The sequence below is a fragment of the Podarcis filfolensis genome (genome assembly GCF_964270895.1).
Source record: "Podarcis filfolensis genome assembly, chromosome: 10".
Lineage (NCBI taxonomy): Eukaryota > Metazoa > Chordata > Lepidosauria > Squamata > Lacertidae > Podarcis > Podarcis filfolensis.
The window spans coordinates 44,193,901-44,210,183 of record NC_139612.1 but is presented as its reverse complement, the minus strand read 5'-3'; the positions used below and the strand labels follow the sequence as shown (position 1 = coordinate 44,210,183).

At 45.2% G+C, this 16,283-nt stretch overlaps 1 protein-coding gene across 1 annotated transcript; it reads right to left on the bottom strand.

The window, feature by feature from the left end:
- Positions 1–358: 358 nt before the first annotated feature.
- NAGA (alpha-N-acetylgalactosaminidase) lies at positions 359–14,784 on the bottom strand. The gene is made up of 9 exons (XM_083573817.1): positions 14,607–14,784; positions 11,108–11,285; positions 8,988–9,162; positions 8,306–8,483; positions 7,293–7,387; positions 5,924–6,085; positions 3,840–4,037; positions 3,187–3,330; positions 359–1,632 (listed from the first exon to the last, which is right to left on the bottom strand). Exons 2-9 carry the CDS (start codon positions 11,260–11,262, stop codon positions 1,450–1,452), a joined length of 1,290 nt encoding a protein of 429 aa, XP_083429943.1. The 5' UTR covers positions 11,263–11,285; positions 14,607–14,784; the 3' UTR covers positions 359–1,449.
- Positions 14,785–16,283: the final 1,499 nt, after the last annotated feature.

The following is a 16,283-nucleotide window of genomic DNA, read 5'->3' as shown; positions in this document are numbered from 1 at the left end:
TGCATATCTCCCGTCCCCTCCACAGATGACAATAGGAAGATAGCAGCCATCCTGAAATCTATCACCCAAAGTTACTGCCTCTTTTGGATAAGGTTGCCCTTCTTAGATTCCTAATTTCTGGGGTGTATTTTATAGCAGCTTTACCAGTCCCAAAGGCTCCTTCAGCTCCAGTTCTGCCTCTGTACAACTGAAGTTTCCCACTGTTACACTTCCACCGTTTTTACTTCGTATAAACGTATTGAATAAATAACCACCCCATAAGAAAAAAAATTGGGTGGCTCACAAAGTAAATGAAATGAAAACTTTAAAAAAATGTTATAGTTCATTTTAGCCTAAAAAATTAAAACAGAGGCTGAGATTATAAAACAAGTCTTTATTTTATTTCACAAAATTTATATATTGCTTGATTGTTTTTTAAAAAACAACAACCCTGATTTAAAGTTATAAAAGACTTGCATGAACATCTGTGTGTACAATTAATGTTAATCCATATATACACATGTTTCCTATAACAATTTTGTGATAGGTGAGGTTGCCTTTAGCCCAAGACATGCAGCCTTTGAATAACAGGTTTGGGGTGGGGGGCAGGGGGAGGAACAGAGGAGGTGCGTTGCCTTTGCTTCCAGGAGGTTGAACCAGATGGATCTGTTGTCTGAAACAGAAGGGCGCTGATATTCCTAAAACCCAAAACTACATTCAGCAATGTGATACATCCTTCCTGAATGCATGCAAGCCTATTTTGACTGTTTCCATAAGTTGCCTTGCTGATATGCTAGCATGTCAAGGAAAAGACTTAACTACATCCCTGTGACCTGAAATGCTAGCTTTCACAATTGGTACTCTCAGCATGCAGAAAGGATCATAAGAGTGGTGTATACAACTATACATTCAAAGATGTGAATTGCTGTTGTGGATTCTAGTAAGTCTTGGATGCAGATAAGAGTGTTTGGGTGTCTCTCCATGTGCTGCACTATGAAACCTAACTGCCTCGGATACTACAACAGGTAAAATACTTGCAGCATGGAGGAGAAAAGAAAGAAGAAAATGGTTAATTTGAAGCTTAATCAGATTTTTTTCAGACCAATTTTGGAAAATCCCAGGCAAGTTAGTTTTCACTGACATATGAATATCTTAAATTTCAATATACTGTTTTAAGATGATCTAAACTTAAATTTCCAGTGATGTCAAAGCATTTGGCTACCATTAAGGCTGCAACTCTGTGATGCGAGTAAGGACTTAATTTCCAAGTGGATCTATAGAATCAGGCAGTAGCACCTTGGAGGTAGATGGTGCATTGTCTCAGTTTTTACACTGCATGTGTAAAATCCCCCTTCTGACCCCACCCACTTACCCCACTTTGAGGTGCCATCAGCAATACAAGGTGAAACACTTTCGCACCTGGCCTGACTCGCTGACAAATCGTAGCAGCTAGCAATTGGCCTTTTGGCATCACATGGCAGAAGGACGGAACTTCCTGGCTTCAGGCAGCTGCTTCACAAAGCTGGAAGGCTGGCCGAGGTATGTTGTTGGGTAGACAAACCACATGACTACTCCAGAGGGGTTAATGACCACTGTGAAGTTATCGGCAGCCTTCAAGCCAGTGATAATTTGACCACTGTACACATCCTGTGCCTGAAACAGAAGGAATCATTGTGACAGGACATAGTTAACTCTGTGGGTATGTATATTATACACAGATAAATGAATGAACATGGATACATTGCTTTGAACATACCAGATACAGTTGCTATTTCACAGCCATGATAGCAGACAAATGGAAAAGTGCTAAAGCAATCTACAAGATGGATTTTAAAATGTTAGAAAACTTAATTCCCCATCTCATTGTTTTGTGCCACCCCTCCACGTCAAACAAACTGTGATGGTGAGTTTCTGGTTTGCATTATAGCTTGCTGTGCAATAGTATTTGTCAGAGACTGCCTCTAGGTCCCGGCTCACAAAGGACCAACGCTAGCCGGTAGAACGGAATAAAGTCTTTATTGAAGTATAATTTCCATTTCCACATCTTAGCGTGCGTCTCTACGTCTATTCCCTAGATCGGCGAAGTCCCATCTGAATCTCCGCCTCCTGTACACCAGTTCAAGACCCTAGCCTTGCTCCACCTTTTGCGTCTCTCCTTTCGCCTCTGGGTCCTACCACCCCCCGGGGTTCCTTCCTTCCTGGATGCCTCGGATGCGGACCCTTCGGATTCCTCCCCCTCCCTTCGGCGGGCTTTAGGACCTGGCTCCCTTTCCGGGCTGCTCATTGCGCCTCCCTCTGGTACATTTGAACTTGGCGCGCGCGCGCTGTCTCCGACCCTCCTCTCTACCGTTTCCTCGCTCTCTGACGCAGGCGTGGCTGCTGCCGGAGAGCTGCCTGTCGCTGGTGCCTGGAACTCCTCCCCCCTGCTGCTCTCTGGTGGAGTAGCTGGTCCGGATTTCCAGCTGCTGCTCTCTGAATCCCCTCTGGTCCCTTCTTCCTGGGGTGCCCCTCTTGGTAACCCCCCAGCTCTGCCCACGGGAGCCCCTTTCTGTGAATCCTCCGATTCGCTGGACAGACTTAGAGATCTCGGACGGCTATCATCGCTAACCTCTCCTTCCGATTCCTCGCCATCCGTTCCCTCTGCTCCTGAACCCCTGACAGTATTCTTGATACTGCTGCAAATGCACAGCTCACTGGTAAAAGAAGCAGCAAGGATATGGTGACCTTTAAAAAATGTAAATTGTGGTGAAGGCTGCTCTGTGGGGCAAATGCACCATGGGTAAAGAGCTCCATGCTAATTTTAACTCTGCTATCTGCCCCAAACACAAAAGACAAACGTTTGCATGGCCAAATCACAAATCTGTGGGCCATGCAGAGAAGCAACACCAGTGTGGCTCTATTCAAAGCACTTATTACATTGCTGCTCTGTTGTGTCTATCTACCAGGCCTAATCCAACGTAGGCAAGGGGAAGATGAATGCTAGAGGGAGGGGCCTCAAGGTTGGAAGGCTGAGAGTGAGATTTCTCCATGATAATGCAGAAACTCTTAAGACACACCATTAACATACAGGTTCTTGAAGATTATGTGTGTGGAGTCTGCACCCCCAAAGGCCTCCTTCCTCCCTCTACACAGGACAAGCAGCAGCCCTGCTGGTGCGCAAGGATAGGGACTACTCCAAGATACTGATAAGCCGTGTCTTTTTCTTACCTCATACACAGCATTCTGGGTAAAATTGAAGTGGGCCAGGGACGCGGTGTAGCGATACGGCATGTCTGTCCTCCGACTGAAGAAAACCAGAGCGCTGGCTGACTGGGAAAGGGGGCGCAGGAACACCTCTATGCGAGATTTCTCCTACAAAAGGAGATTGAAGTTATGTGCCAATAACAGGAATGCTCCACTGGGACACACAAGGAATTTAGGAAGCTGCCTTATACTGGATCAGGCCATTGGTCCATCTGCCTCAGTATTATCTACACAGACTGGCAGTGTTTCAGACAGGAATCTACCCAGCTCTCCCTAGAGATACCAGGGACTAAACACTGCAAATTGTTAAGTGGCTGGAAACAGGGGATATTGTTACCTATAGCAAACAGTGCTACCAATAGCAAACAGTGCTCAGTAAGGTCTAAATTGTAGGTCTACTTCTGTAAATACGCTGCAGAAAAAAGTGCACAAGAGTCTAACTGCACCCTTTAAGATTATATGCCTCAGAAGAAAGTCAGGATATAAAATGAAATTACACACATTTGGCTCAAGTTACCACTCCTCCTCAGATCGAAAAGCAGAAGACAGCACTCCCAGCTCCAAGGGTTTGTAGGCTATGCTTAACTACCGAGTTACAGGATCCTGCCCTTCCCTACCTGAAGGATTCTGCGTCCTTGAATTCCCAGGGGATCTTGGTTAATTTTGATCATCAATTTGTTCTGTAGAATTTCTCGTGCTTGCTCAGAAATGGTGCGGAGGTCCGTGGACATGAAAAGGGAAGCAGCCATCACAGTCCATAAGGCCATTTGGGAGCGGGACTGTTCATAGCTGAGGCCAAAGTTTCCAATGATTAGCTGCAGGACAAAGAAGGAGGTTAAAACTAAGGATGAGACTGAAGTGAAGGATGAAAGTAAAAGGAGATGATGGCTCGATTCAGAGAAGGCTCTAGTTCAGTATTTGTCAACTTTGCTTCCTAGGATGCTGCTGGTCTACAACTTCCATCATCCTCAGCCAGCTTAGACAATGGTCAGGGATGATGGGAGTTGTAGTCCAACACCATCTGGGGACCCGAGGTTGAAGAACATTGCTCCAGTTCACTGAACAGAAATCAGAAAAGCTAGTTCTCTGTGATTCAGCAGACGTGTCTCTTTTTTCCATTCACCAAACCTGCATTAAAATCTATAAATATCTGGTTTAAAACCGCAATACAATTTGCTTTGAATTGGAGGACGTGAAATATTAGGCTCTCTCAGCAGCACTTCTGTACAGCATGTTCTGAGAAATGTAAAAGGTAAATTAGAATATTCTGCATGATTTGTGGTGATCCTCTGTCCCCATTGCAGTCCCCGTCGCCCCAGTGCCGCAGCCTGGGTCTTCCTAGCAAAAGTATCCAGGTCTGACTAATAATGGAAGATACAGGCTGTAATGACTGAAGAGATGTGAATGAACCAAAGAAAAAATGGGAGTTTGTGCCCTGTGATCAGAAAGGGGTATAAGTGCAAGGTAAAGTCCCCACATCTAGTCCAGGCGCTGCATGCACAGGCCTCTAGGACTATATCAGTGGCATGCAGTGAAATTTTTCATAGGGGAACAGTTAGGGCCAGAGGTGCTAGCTTGCGAAGCGCATGGGGGTCGATGCCATGTGTGTGGTGTTGTGAAGTCCTGATGTTGCAAACATGGGCAACGCGCCTCCCTAAGCCAGGCAGAAGCTTCCTGGGCTTTGGGAAGGAGGCACCAGGCGAACATTTAGGGGACTAGCATAGTTCCCTTAGTCCAATGACCGCACTGTTGGACTTGCGTTCGACCGAGCTCCTCCAAGGATGATTAACGACCTGAGCCTCTGGATAAGGCTCCAGGCACATTCCCCATTACGCAGAGTATACAGCAGCATGCGGAAGGACGAGAATGTATGAGCTACATGGCTAAAGGGTGTTTTATTCCTAACTACGCAGACAGAAAAGAAAATACATCCTCTCTCTGTGAGAGCAGAGAGCTACTGAAAAACAAAGGAACAGGAAACCAGTAACATCACATCCGTCTCCTGTCTTCCATGAGACTTCCAATAGCCTGGAAGCTCTGGAATGCAAAACAGAGTTTTGTGACTCCAAGAGCACTGCACAGTGGCAACACACAGAAACTAACACGCACGCCACTGGACTATATGCACATCACCAATTGGACATGTTTCTAAAGATGTTCTAAGATATATTTTCAGGGACCAAGTGCATAAGATCAGAAACGGCTGCCATGCACAGCATCTGGGGAACCTCACAGTTTCCTGTAAATTTTGAAGGCTCGAAAGAAAAAACCTGAAAATGGGTGGAGACTGGTAAACATTTCAGAAGCCAAAAAATCTGTATGTTTGCATGAAGATGAGGGATTTCTTGGGGGAGGGAAGTTCTGTGTCATGCAGAACTCTTTGACTCTCCACACCTTACAGAATAAATGATGCAACATATGTTTATTTGCAAAACATTTAGAGGTCACAGAAGGGAAGGCTATAAACAACCCAGGGTAGAAGGATGGGCATTGCAGTGGACTGAAGGATTCCCAAAAAGAAACACAAAAGCCAGCTAAATCACTTAACTTACAGGCTTCGGCCCTTCTAAGCAAGATGTTGAGAGCAGAGGAATTCCTGCCAACAAGAGTCTCTGCTGCATCTTTCTAACTTTAGAAATCCTGAGACAGTCTCTCTCCCTCTCTCCTAGCTTTCATGTTAAGCTCCTCAACTCAACATTACCATGTCTGGGTCGTTCCAATGGCCAGGGCCAGACACTGGCTGAAGTACATCCTGATTGGCCGAGAACCAATCCACTATGGAGAGGACACTCTCCCAAGAGTCTTGTATATCACCATAGTTTCGCCAGAGATTACATATGCTTGCCAGGAGTGTGTAGTTCACCTGGAAAAAAGATGTGAAATGAGTTATTTACCAATAGAGCTGTACACTTTACCTTTTGGAGAAACAGAGGGCGAGGTGCAGTTTTTCTAGCGTTAGAAATTCTGAGACCATCTCTCTTCTAGCTTCAATGTTAATCTCCTCTGCTCAACATCACCATGTCTAGGTCACTCCAACCTGGTGCCCTCCGGATGTTTTGGACTACAATTCCCATAAGCCCCAGCCAGCACAAAAAGTATGGGGAAACTGACCACAAATAGTAATATTGCACCCTGAAGCAGTACCCCAAAACAGGTGCTGCAAGCTAGGATTATCAACAGACAGAAATGGTGCCAATAGATGATCCAGCCATGCTTTATTCAACTCGCCAACTAGTCCTGCACTCTGTGTCCCACATGGCCAACAAGAACCCCTTGGGAAACTCATGTTGGCAGATAATGTCCTCCTCTTCTTTTTCCTAATAGCTCAATGTTTCTCAAACTTGCATCTCCAGCTGTGGTTGGACTACAACTCCCATCATTCCTAACTAGCAGGAGCAGTGGTCAGGGCTGATGGGAATTGTAGTCCAATAACAGCTTGAGACCCAAGTTTGGGAAACACTGTTCTAGTTACTTGGACAAAACCACTCAAAGAGAAACCACTTTTTGGCTAATTTACAGTGTAACAATAAAATAAAAAGCAGTGTGCGTGTTGGACTTAGGTCATTTACTAATCCCTGGTCAGCCATGAAGCCTACTGGATGATCTTCAGCTAGTCATCAACTACCAGCTTAATTTACCTCACATGGTTATTGTGAGGATAATATAGGGGGAATCAAAATAACCTATCCTGATCTTGAAGGAGACATAAACTATCATAGATGTTGTCGTGGAGGCTTTTTATTCTACCCCTCCCCTCGCCCCTGTGGTTGCCTTTGTGGATATAGAATGATGAGTCAGGGAGGACTGAGGTCTTGCTCCTTGTCAGCTGAGCTGTTTCCAGAGTGCTTCCAAAAGTGTAGAACAAGGTCAGACTGGAAGTCTTGCCTGTCTCTTATCAGCTTAAGAAGCATTTGATTGGTGGCCAGTGGTGGGCATAGATTTGTGGATCCCTGCTTACTCCACCCAAATTGTCAAAATGGGATGGGAAATTTCCACTCAGAAATTCTGAACATGCTTTAAAGGACAGAGGAGGTGACCTCAGCCCTAAAGCCTCTTCAGCTAGGCCTCACCTTGGGCGGAAGTCCCCCTCGATAGGCTGGCCAGCTACAGGAATAGGCAATTGGGCGGCCTGTTGCGTTCAGAGCACTGGACATTCTCGGATAACCTTTTAGGGATAAAGAATATTCATAATTTGAAAACCGAGCAAGTTGCAAGGGGGCAGGCATGGAAACTGGAAAGCAAGAAAATCTGTTTGGGTTCCAAGGATAATTCTAGTGAGGTACACAATGCCGTCTCCTGTATTCTTGCCCTTGTGATTACTTGGATTTAATTGAAAGCCCACAATAAGAAACACAACATGAGGCATATTATGTTTTATATATATAACTCAGAAATCAAGTTATTTCCCTGCCCACTCCATTTTTTAAACGGAAAAAAAATGCCTTTCAGTTAGCATGTTTTTAAAGATGGCCATGATTCTGGTTTAAAAAGAATATCTAGACATAACATGATATCCAGTGTTAGTGACAGAGCAGACCCACTGAAATCAATAAACTTGTTCACTGATTTAAATGAGTCTACCCTGACAATGATTTAGATAGCACCCTTATAACACGATTGTATTAAATTCAGATTTCCTCTTAAACCAGATTTTTAAAAAAAAACAATGAATGACACCTTGTGTAACTAACACACACACACAGTGGTACCTCGGGTTAAAAACTTAATTCGTTCTGGAGGTCCGTTCTTAACCTGAAACTGTTCTTAACCTGAAGCACCACTTTAGCTAATGGGGCCTCCTGCTGCCGCTGCGCCGCCACGGCACGATTTCTGTTCTCATCCTGAAGCTAAGTTCTTAACCCAAGGTATTATTTCTGGGTTAGCGGAGTCTGTAACCTGAAGCTTATGTAACCCGAGGTACCACTGTATCTGAGAAACACACACTTCAAAAGCAGATTCAAATAATTTTTTTATCATCAAGATCAAGCAGCCGGGGTCAGTCCAGGCCCAGGCAGGATGGAGATGGAGCACTGAAGGGGCAGGATAAAGCGAACAGAGGCAACGAGGAAGCCTCAGTCCTTACCTTTAGCCTGCTGAAATGCTGAAGAATAGCAGCCATCCAGCTTCAGCATATCCACTCCCCACTGGGCAAATGTCGAGGCATCTTGTTCAATCCGGTCCAGCGTTGTGCCAGGATACCCTGCACAAGTATGGGTGCCTAAGTCACCGTAGATGCCGAGCTTCAGGCCCCGGGCATGCACCTACAAAAAGAAAGAAGAACTTGAAAGATGGAGGGAAAACTGCCATGGACAAACTGTAACGTCGACCAGTCAAAACAGTTGGTGTGTTGCCATGCTTGAGTGTCTTTCCCCATTTTTATTTATTTATTTTTATTCTATTTCTACCCCGCTTTTCACTCAAATAAATCCCAAAGCGGCTTACAAACAAAAGATAAAAATTACATAATGAAACATCACGACGAATACAGCATAAATCGCATAAAATACTTAACAAATCATCAGCAAAACCATCACAAATCACAAATAAAGCAATTACCCTCTATTAACAAAACAACTAAAAAAAAAGCTAAACATCAGTGTTACACCAAAAATCTGATTGAATTTATATACCGCCCTGTATCCACAGGTCTCGGAACGGTGCACAGAATAAAATCGATATATAAAAGCACAAAATACATTCTTAAAAACCACGAATGGGAGATGCTCTGGATCTTGCTTCACCATCAGGAGTTATGGATCACTCACATAATCTGCTAAGGCTTTGATGCCACTAGGGAACCTCTCAGGATCCGGAATCAGCTGCCCTGCTGAATCTCGCTGTTTTGCCATCCAGCAATCGTCTATATTGACATACACGTAGCCCAGCTCCCTCCAGCCGTCTGCTGCCAGGCGATCCGCCATGTCCATGAAGAGTTTTTCACTGCCCCACAAAGAGAAAAGCAAGTTAAAAACAACATCCAAGTGACCCTGAACAGGGAACAACACGGAAGAGACCATCCATGCAGGGCTGTACAACCAAGGCAAGCATGCAGTTGCCTATTTTCACCAACAGGTGGCAAGCTTTGCCCATGAAAGCTTCCACAGCTGGACAACAAATTAAAATGGAAGTTTCGTATTGCATTTCATTATTTTTTTTATGTACTTAATGTACAATAACAAAACTCAACTCCCTCTCCAATGGTTCTCCTAAACCCGTGCCACTGCCACTATTCAGTCTCCTTTTCCCCCTCTGAACATTTAGCTCACAGATAACTGTACAGTGGTACCTCGGGTTACATACGCTTCAGGTTACAGACTCCACTAACCCAGAAATAGTGCTTCAGGTTAAGAACTTTGCTTCAGGATGAGAACAGAAATCGTGCTCTGGCGGCGCGGCGGCAGCGGGAGGCCCCATTAGCTAAAGTGGTGCTTCAGGTTAAGAACAGTTTCAGGTTAAGTATGGACCTCCAGAACGAATTAAGTACTTAACCCGAGATACCACTGTACAGGCACGGTACAAAGACAGATACAAATGTTAAATTTAACAAAGGTGTTTATGTTTATTTATTACAAGACTAAGTCCCCAAGCTTCTCTGGTGATTTAAATATAGGATTGTTTCTCTAAATGAGTATATGCTTTGTCAACTTGTTGCTGCCACTTTAAATACCAACTGCTTCTATTCAACTATTAATGTTAAACTAAGACAGCTTTAGACTGATTGTCCTTGTATCTTCTCCACCTCAGTTGTGTCTGTCATACACAACAACTGAAGGCCGTGCTGGAATCCTCTTTTTCCAACCCTTTTCTGTGGGTTTGTCTTGTGCCCCGGATATCTTCCCTCTGGCTTTCGTACCAGACACCGTCTCACAGAAAAGTCTAAAGTTTCACCTAGCAAGTGAGTTATATATTCCTTCTCTCCTTCTTTAGCATACCGAGAATTTGAACATACAGGTGCCAGTTCAGGCCTCAAGCAACAGTTAAACTGAACTTTGTCCAGACCAGACAAAAACTTCCCACATCAAACACAATGTGCATTACAAATAATGTGCGTTACAATGCCAACGTCAGAATATATTACACAATATTAAATCTTTATTCAAATAAACAAGATTTCTTAGCAAGCACTTGAACATAATGTTGTATTATCCAGCAGTGCTCTTCCTCATGGTCAAGATCCTTCTAATGTTTACACAGAAGTAAACTCCACTCAGCAAACATCCCTCCTAATGTAAAACATAAACTCGCTGCCCTTTTATTTCTCCACATTGAACACAGCAGTGATGATGGCAGGGGAAATGTGCCTGGGCTGTGAGCCCTGTCATGAAGTAGTGATTCTGTAAGCAGGTATCGCTGGGTGGGGCCCTTAGGCAGGTGGTGAGAATTAGTCCCCCAAGTGGGAGCAGGTGATGGGGCTGGCTGGCTGGCTGCCAGGATTCCCCAGCCCCTATAAATATTCAAGTTAACCTACCGAGGGGAGGAGAGAACACGTCATGGATGAGACTCCTGTTTGATGTTCTGTAGCTGGTGCCAGAGAAGGTGTCAATAAAGCCTGATAACCCGTTCGGTGCCTGTGAGTGATTAGTAGCTTGGAGGGAGGACTTGGGAAAGCGACCCCCTCCTTGACAGGCCCGTCAGAATTCATCAAGCCTACCACCAGTTTGTTTTTTAATGTAAAGTTGAAAAGTGGAGCACAGCTAGTGGGTATTCAGATGGCAGCATAAGTAAAATGGACGGAAAGTAAAATGGGCATCCCTTGAGGCATCCTTCCTGCAAAACAGATCCAGCTTTGTGTGAAATGCAAGGGGACTTCACTTCTTTCTCCTCCCCTCCCTTGCCCCTGCCGCACATGTATAAGCTGCAGAGCTTCCAAGGCTCTTCCACTTACCTGATGCAGTTCTGTGGATCAGTCTTGCAATCAATATTGCAACGGAATCGTTCCCATGCAAGCCACCCCATTGGAGGCGTCCTCATGAGCCCATTCTCCAGGGCCAGGGAGGTGGTGACTAAGGCCGCAAGCAGTACAGACGCTATGAGCTTCATGACTACCGATCAATAAATCAATGCTGCAGAGTGAGAGCAAATAATAGTAGTTTTCAATAAGAAGGTTATTGAAGGTAACAGCAACCCCACTCCACAACCCTCTTCACTTTTTGCTTCACAGCATGCTTCAGTGAAATGAGCAAGTCTCCAATTAACCATGGCTTACTGTTATGTCCAAACCGGTAAATGATAGAAGACCTATTTCGAACAAGCTGAAATCTTGAACTGCCTCAGGTTGTGATTTGAGATCTTGGCTTATTTCCAAAGATGATAACCCTAGTTTCCAGGTGTAGGATGGAACACAAAACTACATTTCACTGAGATGGATCACGAAGGGATGAGGGAAGGGGAAGAAGGCACTTGTGCACATCTCAGTCTATTAAGCAAAGGTGTAATTATCCGAAGACACCCCTACTTGAACAGTACAATCAGTTGTCCAACATGATCCAAACTTTACAGTACAACACATGACTCAAAGTGCTCTCATTCCATCCAAGAGCCTCTAGCTACCACCAGCATGATGCTCTCCTGTGGTATCAGATATTATCTAGATCCTCTGCCTTTCCGATCTGCATAGCCCTTGGAGGATATAGCTGAGTGGAAGATCATTTGCCTTGCATTCAGAAGGCCTCTGGTTCAACCCCCCAGCATCTTCAGGTAGAGTTGTGAAAGACTCCTTGTCTGAAATCCTAGATCGCTGCTGCTAATCAATGTAGACAATACAGCGCTAGATGGAGCATTGGCCAGACCTGGTATGAGGCAGCTTCATATGTTCCAGCCCTGCAGTTCGTCATCATATATGCCATCAAATAAATATGAGCCGCCTTCCGGTCCTACTACTCCTGAAGCACTAAAGTCATTCCAAAGATTGAAACCACAGCACAAGGCCAAAGCGCATATTGACAAGCAGCCTTGGTCTCAAGGCCAAGCAGGTTTGTAAATGTCCATGGGAGGATTAGAGGTTAAAGAAAGGCAGGATGCAGCTGTAGTCCCTCCTTGCATAGTGTCTAGTTTGTAGCTTGCAGTTTCGGGATATCTAGGCATGACCTGCCCCCGTTTCTGAAAGTTAGACTAACTTCTGCCTGCAAGCACATGACTGAGCCACAGCCCTTCTTCAGAGAAGGGCGGAGCGGGAAATGACACATGCAGATAATATCTGACAGTATTGGGGAGCAGTAGTAGCTAGTGGGTTCAGGATGGAACGCCCAAGTTTCAGAAAATTAGATAAACTGGCGCAACAGCTACTGAGACAGAAACTGTTTCCCAATGTTCAAGTTTTCCGGTGTAATGTTGTGTGATGCCTAGCTGTCGTGTAGTATCATCTATGCTGCCATAACCCTATTATGCTTGGCAGCAGAAAGAACAGGGTGCTGTGCAGTTTCTATCCCGGAGCTGTTGCAGTAGCTCCCCCAGCTGCTACAAGGCTGCTACACAGCCAGGTGGTCACCTAGAATGCAGATATGCCTGGGCTTCATGGAGTTTCAACCACCGCCTTTCTCAGGAGGGGAAGAGTCAGCACAGTGGAGCAGTTGGGAAGCTGCATAGCTTGTTTTCCATTCCCAGCAAGTCAATTACACGGGTCCTGCCTATTTGATCATCCCCAACCAGCCCAGTCCCCATGAATGAGACCACAGCGGTCTTGCAAATATGGAAATGATAAGGAAAACTTGCCCTCTTTATGAAACTCTAAGAAGTCCTGGGTTATTTCATGATCAAATCTGAACAATTAGCAACATTCCTCATATCAGCTTCGATGATCCATGTTAAAACAGATGATTTTTGAAAATTATCCCTTTTTCTTGTTTTTTAGTTCAGAGTTTTGCCCCCCCTTATTGCAAGAACTCCAAAAGAGAGTCCATTCCTTGCCAGCCTAAGGTATTTTCTGCCCCAAGCAGCCGCATCTGAAAAATCCCAGAGATGCACTCCCAGAATTATCTGCAAAGGATCCTGGGGGTAACTTCTTTGATCTCAAGCTGCTTCAGTGCAAATAACTTCCTGATTTCTTGTGTAGTTGGCCTGATCCTGATTATAATTTCAGTTTCAAATTCATTGAATTTGCAGCCAAAATTATGAGAGATGTTTAATCCTGAAAGGGATCGGACTATCACTTAGACTACTCAACCACACTGACATATGATCCAGGTAAACTCATCAACTCTAAAGAGTAGACAATGTCAAAGGTAAAAAAACTGGGGGTGGCCAAGGAGTCATGAGGTTGCTCCTGAATAAAAACAATGTCCCTGTTATCCTTTGGATAATAAACTCTGTACTCAGATAAGAAATGACCTTGAGAATCACTGCTCATGGAATGAGTTATTATTATGTTCCATCATAATGGCGGCACCATGCAGATAAAATTCATTTTAAAGAAGATCAACACTTGGAGCTTGTGCAGCTTTTTTTTTTTATCTCTTAGCTGCTGAGGAGCAAGTGTTGTGCTTAAAACATAGCAGTGTAAATGCAAAACCATCTACTGCTAAACATCAGCTAGTCGATATTTCACTAGAGGTAGCCAGGTGGAGAAGTGGAGCCTTTCTAGAGTGTGGAACAGACTTTCCAACCTGGTGTCCTCCAGATAGTTTAGACTACAACACCCATCAGGCCCAGCCAGCATGGCTAATGGTCAGGAATGATGGGAGTGGCTGGTGTGGCGCAATTACTGTAGGTGGAATTACAGAGCAGGAGGATTCATGTATTCCAATCAGCCACTGCTCAATGCAGGATCTGCAGTGCAAGAAACAACTACAGCAACAGCCCTAACAGAATTATCTCCAGTGACAGAGCATCTACCCCTTTCCCCTGTGAAGGCAGTCAGCATAAGAGTTTGAACACGCACACACTACTTGGCTATTACTATTCTAGGTGAGTCAAGAGGATGCAGAAGTCAGCCTGTATTTCAGATGTCACTTCATGAGATCTTACAGCAGCCTTTCCCAACCTGGTGCCCTCCAGATGTTCGGAGGACTGTGCTGGCTGGAAATAATAGGAGTTGTAGCCCTAATCATCTGGCGGGCGCTATGCTGGGGAAGGCTGCCTGGCAGGATCTTTCCCAAAATGCAGTTAAGAACTTTGCTAAAGGCAAAGCGATGCATTGACTTGGGGGTGGGGGAGCATAACTACGGCATTATTGGCTGTTCACACTTTGTGTTGTTCCTTGTCACGTTCTGGAGACAAGATTCTGATCGCAGAGAAGAGAGACATTTCATTCTCAAGAGGAACGGGTAATCCCGGAAACCTCTTCCTTCCCCTGCTCAGCTTCCCTGTCTCCCAGCCGGGGATCCCCAGCAAAACATTCACCTCTCCCAGCCGCCAGACAACGACTCCCGGTCAAATCCCGCGCTTACCATGCACGACTGCGAGCCACACTTGAGCATAGACGACCACACCAGGTTGCAAGGACGAAGGCTCAGGAGAGGCTGCTGCAAACCGCGTGCTTCCTGCTTTCTACTGGCCACATGACCAGCTGGCCAGCTTTGCGAGCCTGCTGATCTGAGTCCTGTTAGCACCGAGGCTTGTTGGCTGCAAGCGAATGAGGAAGTAGCAGCAGCAGCTCGGGGATGGGGCGGGCTCCGTCGGCTTGCTCGTGGTGGCATATATGGCAAAGCTTACTCAGCGCAAGAGAAGACGGAAGAAAGGACTGAAGTTCGTGCATCTCGCCCCCACAATAATAAATATTGCTCCCTCCAATCCATACCTCCCTCTTAGGGCTGCCATACGACCGGATTATCCCGGACGTCAACGGGATTTCAAAGGCGGAAATGACGTACTGGGGGATTTCCGAAAGGCGGCGCTTTGTCCTGGATATTAGGCTAGCTAGTCAATCGAAAAATCTCGGTTTTTTTGGGGGGGGGGAGAACCCCTCAACATGGGGTGTCCTAGTTTTTACTTCTTGAAATTTGGCAACCCTGCCAGGAGTCTGTTCCCTTTTCCAGATGCTTTAGCAACATACCCGCCTCAAAACTTCCTTCTCCCGCTATATTTATTTTTGCGCAAGGCGGGTGTGGGAGCATCATCTTCTAACTAAACAAAAAACAAACAAAAAAACCATTGCCTCCGAAGTGATCTGACACATTGCCTCAGGGGGTGGCGCCTGGCTTTTATTCGGCATTAAGCATGCATCCAGGTATAATAATAATTTATTATTTATACCCCGCCCATCTGGCTGAGTTTCCCCAGCCACTCTGGGCGGCTCCCAATCAAGTGTTAAAAACAGTACCGCGTTACATATTAAAAAACTTCCCTGAACAAGCGTATGATTAAAAATCAAATCAAATCGGAGGTTAACCATTTATTCAAATCAGTGGATAACAAAGCAGTTCACAACAATCAAAACTGCAATCAATAAAAAATTCCAATAAAAAATTAAATCAACATCATCCAGAAACGGAAGGTGCTGGAATTCAGGATTACTGTCTGGAGAACTTCGGCAATGTGTGCGCGTGCGTTTTTAATAGTGTGTTTGACAAAAAGGAAAGCTATTTTCTATTGCTTTCTGCTAGCTTGGCCCATACTGAGACCCCGAGATAACAACAGTAGGCTGATTCCACGCCTTGAAAAGACTAAGCAGGCGGGCTGTGCTGGCGGGGGCTGATGGGAGTTGTAGTTTAAAATGCATGCAGGTCGGCCAAGGCCGTTGCTGCAGCCTGTCAAGGGTTGGGAGGCTGCAGGAGGCTGGCAACCAATTCCTTAACTTCATGCTGACCGAAGGTCATTCTCCTATGCCCTGCTTGGCAGCGTCCTCTCCCTTGTCTCTTTCCTGCTTTCTTGGTTGCTTAAAACATATCAAGGACTCGCGAAATCTTGGCTTCGCTGCCGCCTGAAGCGTTTCGCCTTTGCAGTCCTCCGGAATTAAGATTGCCGGAAGAAATATCAACAACCTCAGATATTCAGATGACACAACCTTGATGGCAGAAAGTGAGGAAGAATTAAAGAACCTTTTAATGAGGGTAAAAGAGGAGAGCGCAAAATATGGTCTGAAGCTCAACTTCAAAAAAACGAAGATCATGGCCACTGGTCCCATC

Excerpts from the sequence above, each read along its gene's own strand:
- NAGA (XM_083573817.1), bottom strand. The coding sequence starts at position 11,262 with ATGAAGCTCATAGCGTCTGTACTGCTTGCGGCCTTAGTCACCACCTCC. Across the intron at positions 9,163-11,107 it reads GATCCACAGAACTGCATCAG|TGAAAAACTCTTCATGGACA; the intron begins GTAAGTGGAAGA and ends TTTGTGGGGCAG. Across the intron at positions 6,086-7,292 it reads GAGGGGGACTTCCGCCCAAG|GTGAACTACACACTCCTGGC; the intron begins GTGAGGCCTAGC and ends TCTTTTTTCCAG.